Source organism: Calidris pugnax, unplaced genomic scaffold, assembly GCF_001431845.1.
Source record: "Calidris pugnax isolate Ruff unplaced genomic scaffold, ASM143184v1 scaffold266, whole genome shotgun sequence".
Taxonomy (NCBI): domain Eukaryota; kingdom Metazoa; phylum Chordata; class Aves; order Charadriiformes; family Scolopacidae; genus Calidris; species Calidris pugnax.
The window spans coordinates 227,537-233,536 of NW_015090998.1; the positions used below are offsets into that span (position 1 = coordinate 227,537).

General features: G+C 56.8%; 1 protein-coding gene across 2 annotated transcripts in view; it reads right to left on the bottom strand.

Annotated features, from left to right (window-relative positions):
• CCM2 (cerebral cavernous malformation 2) overlaps positions 1-5,698 on the bottom strand; it is a 30,668-nt gene extending 24,970 nt beyond the window's left edge. For both annotated transcript variants that reach the window (XM_014955486.1, XM_014955485.1), the window contains exon 1: positions 5,441-5,698. In XM_014955486.1, the coding sequence (XP_014810972.1) occupies positions 5,441-5,470 (30 nt within the window). In that variant the 5' untranslated portion in view covers positions 5,471-5,698. The remainder of the gene's footprint in view (positions 1-5,440) is intronic.
• Positions 5,699-6,000: the final 302 nt, after the last annotated feature.

A 6,000-nucleotide genomic window follows, 5' to 3' on the forward strand; every position in this document is an offset into this window, starting at 1 on the left:
CACAGACACAGGACCCCGCTGCCCAAAGTCCTCCGGCGCGGAGCGAAGCAGACTTGGGAGTTACAAAAACCTCCAGTTTTGGCAGCCGTTTCCCAATGATCTGCACGAGAAGGAATTGCTGGACTGGCCAATATCCTCAATAATTAACCGGCATTTCAAACCACAAAGAATTCCTTGCCACAGATCGAGGAGGATCTGGCAACTGCCGATGCGGCTGCTGCAAGAAGCCTGGAAGAGGCAAAAAAAATGAGCCAACATCAGAGATTTAGGGCATATCTGAGCTGGAAAAGCCAGGAATTTTCTACTAATAAAAATGCTGGGAGGGCTGGAGCCCCTCTGCTGGGAGGGGGGGCTGAGAGAGTTGGGGGGTTCAGCCTGGAGAAGAAAAGGCTCCAGGGAGACCTTGGAGCCCCTTCCAGTCCCTCAAGGGGCTCCAGGAAAGCTGGGGAGGGACTCTGGATGAGGGAGGGGAGCCAGAGGAGGAAGGGGGAAAGGTTTTAAGCTGAAAAAGGGGGGATTTAGGTGAGATCTTGGGAGGAAATTCTTTGCTGGGAGGGTGGTGATATGTCCCATCCTTGGAAACACCCAAGGTCGGGTTGGAGGGGGCTTGGAGCCACCTGATGTGGAACAATGGACCTGTCTAGATCAGAAGGAGCCTTCCAAATTGAGTCTAAAGGTCTTGAAGTCTGAAGATCCTCCAGGGATGGGGTTTGGTGGGGGGGAGTGGTGGGATGAAAGGGAAGGGGTTTGAGTTTAAAAATGGGAGATTTAGGTGAGATCTCAGGAGGAAACTCTTCCCCCTGAGGGTGGGGAGAGCCTGGCCCAGGTTGGCCAGAGAAGCTGTGGCTGCCCCATCCCTGGAGGGGTTCAAGGGCAGGTTGGAGGGGGCTTGGAGCAACATGGTGTGGTGGGAGGTGACCCTGCCCATGGGGCGTGGACTAAACAGCCTTTAAAGGTCCCTTCCCACCCAAACTATCTAATAATAGAACTACTTTGGAAAAAACCAGGCAGCACTTTGCACTGGGTCACCCCCAGCAGCCTGGCAGCCACCCTACAGTTTTCCAACGTTGGAAGAGCCTCCATGACAGAGACCAGCAGGAAAATCCTCTCCACACAACAACCAGGGTGGCCAAGAAACCCGTCTCCATCTTCCCCTTCAACCCCTTCTCTTTCTAGGAAGAGCCACACCAGGAACATCCATCCTCACCCAAGGCTCCCAGACGCGAGACCAACCACTCTCCAGCTCCAGGCAGGTTCCCACAGCTCAGCTGACTGTAAAAATTAGTGAGAAATGGGCATTTTATCCCAAACCTGCTCTCCTGACCACAGCCAAAAGCACCCTGGGTGTGCTCCATCCCACCACTGCCACATTCCAGCTGGGATAACCTAGTTGGCGCGAGCCACCAGAAGCGAGAGACGGGGAATCCAAGTTCCTGGCAGGATTTCCAGGGCTCCAGTTTTACCAAATACATCCTTTTTCTAAGGCTGGAGTCAGCTCCGAAGCAGGGCTGGGAATTTCTCCCTAGTTCTCACCAAAACCTGCCCTAAAACCCCTTCGGAGCAGCGCTAAAGAAACTCAGTTGCCCTGTTTCAGCCCAAAATGGTGCTGGCTGAGGGCTGAGCACTTGCCTTCTGGAATGATCCACAGTGTGTTAAAAAAAAAAAAGGGGGGAAGAGTTTTTCCCTGCAGCTCAGCAGATGAATACAGCCATCTGCATAGCCAAATTAACCATGGTTGGTTAATTAAAGCTCATACGAGCTACAGGTGGCTGCTCCAAGGGGCCACGCCAGGAACATCCATCCTCACCAAAGGTTCCCAGACGTGAGACCAACCTCTCTCCAGCTCCAGGCAGGTTCCCACAGCTCAGCTGACTGTAAAAATTAGCAAGAAACGGGCATTTTATCCCAAACCTGCTCTCCTGACCACAGCCAAAAGCACCCTGGGTGTGCTCCATCCCACCACTGCCACATTCCAGCTGGGATAACCTAGTTGGCGCGAGCCACCAGAAGCGAGAGACGGGGAATCCAAGTTCCTGGCAGGATTTCCAGGGCTCCAGTTTTACCAAATACATCCTTTTTCTAAGGCTGGAGTCAGCTCCGAAGCAGGGCTGGGAATTTCTCCCTAGTTCTCACCAAAACCTGCCCTAAAACCCCTTCGGAGCAGCGCTAAAGAAACTCAGTTGCCCTGTTTCAGCCCAAAATGGTGCTGGCTGAGGGCTGAGCACTTGCCTTCTGGAATGATCCACAGTGTGTTAAAAAAAAAAAAGGGGGGAAGAGTTTTTCCCTGCAGCTCAGCAGATGAATACAGCCATCTGCATAGCCAAATTAACCATGGTTGGTTAATTAAAGCTCATACGAGCTACAGGTGGCTGCTCCAAGGGTTAATTAGCCAACACTATGATGGAAAACTTGCACCAAGGAAGCTCCACAAGCCCATGCCTTGGCCCAGGAGGTGCCACCTCTGAGTGACACTGAGTTTTCCAGCTGCAGCCACACTCCTGAGGACCTCGGGGAGCTCCTCATCCATCAGGATCACCTAAAACACAGCAGGGAAGTGGAGGGGGGGGGACCAGAGCTGCCAGGTCTGGGGTGACCAGTACACAAGAGACTGGGACACCCAGGAGAAGGCTCAGGGAAGGGGCTGCGAAGAGGGTTTAAGGATCAGAGCATCTATCACACAAGGAGAGGTGGGATCATCCAGCCTGGAGGAGGCTGGGGGGGAATCATATCAACACCTACAAGCACCTGGTGGGGGAGGGAATAAAAATTCAGCCTCTTCCCAGTGAGAGGACACAAGGGAAAAGGGATGAACTGGAACACGGCAAATCCTGTTCAAGCATAAGAAGAAAAAAAAAACCACCCTGAGAGCTTTATTTAGCACAAAAGTGAACACAGACCAAGCTGCCTGCACATAGTTTGGAGTCTCCATCCTCGGAGATACTCAGAGCCCAGTAGGACACACTCTGCTCCCAGCAGAAGGCAGGATTAGGCCATTTCCCGAGGTCTCCGCAACCTCAGCCACCCCAAGGATCCACAACCACAAGAACTGGCTCCTTCTCCCACTAAAAACCCCTGGACAGCAGCAAAAATGTCCCAGGTAATGCCACCCAGTACAACAGCACCACAGAAACAAAGAGCATTTCTGGAAAACACCCTTTTTTCCAAGGAAGGGAAAAAAAAAGCCCAGAAAACCAGTTTTCAGCAGAGAAGAGTCAATTCCACTTGAACAACACACTGCATCTTGTCTACGTATTTCAGCCGAGCATCATTCCCAGCCCTGCAGTCGCTGCCTACCACAAAGAACAGGCTTTTCCTGACATCTCAAGTTCCTCTACAATTACCCGCAGCCCCGGGAGCAAACATCTGGAGTTGTTTCTTCCAGAAAGCGGGACCACGACATCCCCAGCTGAATAATTTCCCTTCCTACCTGCGCTGCGGATCCTGCCACAGCACACACGGGTCACCAGACATCGCAGGGGGGACGAGGGTGGTTTTATTTTCCAAGCTGTGGGAGGCCTGCACAGTAATTCCAGAAAAAGAAAAAAAAAGAACCCCCCCCCCACTCAATATTTCTAATTCTGTGAGTATTTCCATCACTTCAACCCAGAGCTACAGCAGGAGACTCTGCTGCCACCTTCTGAACTCGCTGTCACTGCAGGTGCCCCCAAAACGAATAAAACCAACTTGTTTCCCCACAGTTATGTCACCAAACCAAGGGAAGGGTTGCTTTGGCAGAGAAAGAGCTGACCCCCCCCCCCCCCCCCCCCTCCAGCTGGAGCTTCGCCTCCCCCACGCGACACAAAAATGGGTTTAAACAAGAAAAACTAGAGCAGCCAAGGATTCAGGCAAGGCAGAGGCAGGTTGCAGCCCTCTGAGGCGTTTGTAGTGCGCTAGTTCTGATTATAATTGACACAATATCTCGAGAAATACACGAAACAGATGGGTGTACAGAGCACTCCCAGTTTAGCACCACAGGCAGCAGAGCAGACAAGCCAGTGCTGCTTCACAAGACATTTAAAACTCTCTCATTAACCAGCCAGTCTCGTCGGCAGCCTGGGCAGGGAAGCAGAAGGGTAAATTAAATTAGCCCCCGAGCTTTGGTGGGTGCCAGCACTTTGGCAGAGCAGGGGGAGGGGATGTACCAGGGCTGAGCATGGCAGGGGGGGAGCAGAAAGGCAGTGAGGCCACGGCAGTGCTCCCCCCCCAAGCTCTGCACTCACACAGAGATTTGTTTTAGTGGGGGGAAGCACAGAATAGGTTGAAAGGGACTTTAAAGACCACCCAGTGCCACCCCCTGCCCTGGGCAGGGACACCTCCCACCAGCCCAGGTTGCTCCAAGCCCCCTCCAACCTGCCCTTGAACCCCTCCAGGGATGGGGCAGCCACAGCTTCGCTGGCCAACCTGGGCCAGGCTCTCACCACCCTCACACCAAACAAGTTCTTCCCCACAGCTCAGCTCCATCTCCCCTCTTTCAGGGTCAAACCCTTCCCCCTCCTCCTCTGGCTCCCCTCCCTCATCCAGAGTCCCTCCCCAGCTTTCCTGGAGCCCCCCTTCTTTAGGGACTGGAAGGGGCTCCAAGGTCTCCCCGGAGCCTTCTCTTCTCCAGGCTGAACCCCCCAACTCTCTCAGCCCCCCCTCCCAGCAGAGGGGCTCCAGCCCTCCCAGCATCTCCGTGGCCTCCTCTGGCCCCGCTCCAACAGCTCCATGTCCTTCTGCTGTTGGTGGCCCCAGAGCTGGAGGCAGCGCTGGGTGGGGGTCTCCCCAGAGCGGAGCAGAGGGGCAGAATCCCCCCCTTGCCCTGCTGGGGACACAGCCCAGGCTGTGGGGGGGTTCTGGTCTCTCCCCATCTTCACCAATGTCTGTCACCTCTTCTCCTGCCACCATCTGAGGTCAGAGCCAGCCTGATGGCTCCCCTCCTGCAGGGTGTTGGATGAAAAACCCTCTTTTGCTCTAATTGCCCGTGAGCTGGAAGGACACGAGGGCTGTGTCCTGCCTGCAGCTGGGCTGGGGGTCATCACCAGTCCTCCTTGTCCCCCATACCCTCTGCTTCTCCATTCGTGGTGGATGCAGGCACTTATTTTAACGATCCCTCTGTCTCCCCGGAGCCTTCTCTTCTCCAAGATGAACCCCCCAACTCTCTCAGCCCCCGCTCCCAGCAGAGCCCTGGGGAGTGAGGTCCCAGCCCTCAGAGCAGCCATACCAGCAGGAGGACACTCAGCTGGGCCGGGACCAAGCCTGAAGCCCCCAAAAGGAGGGGACAAGGCCTCGAACCACCCCCGGGGGGACTCCAGACCCACCAGCCGCGGGGCACAGAGGGCCCAGCCAGGCAAAGCCCAGGGGATGGGGCAACTCCAGACCCGGAGCCGAGGGAGAATCGCTCTCCCCGGGACACAGCCGGGCCCCGCAGCGGCAAGGAGCCCCAAGGACACCACGCTCTCACCTTCTTGCCTTTCTTGCCCTCCTCCTCCATGTCTCCGGCGGCGGCGGCCCGGGCCCCCCCCGGGGCATCCCCGCAGCGGCCGTGCTCTCCCGGCCCGGGTACGTGGCGGGGCTCGACAGCCCGGCCTCACTGCCCAAGGGCGGCCATAAAACCCGTCCGGGGCTCAGCCCCCCCGCTCCCCGTTCGTCCGGCCCCGCCTCAGCCCCACCGACAACTTTTCAATCCTGCCGCCATCTTGGGCGGCGGCTTCCCGGCGTGCAGCGCGCGCCCGCCCGGAGGACTGACGTCAGTCCTCCCCGCCCGCCGCACTGCGCCTGCGCCGACGGCCGAGTCCCCGCCCACCCCATAGCCCTGCCCACCCCCATGGACCCGCCCACTTATATAGCCCCGCCCATCCCCATAGCCCCGCCCACATCCATTAACCTCGCCCCATTCCCATATAGGGCCGTGCGCTGAGGCCACGCCCACCTCTATGGCCACGCCCACTCCCCAACCTCGCTCCGCCCCCTCCTCGCATGCGCACAGCTCCCATCGCCGCCAGGTGGCGCTCCCCCCCCCCC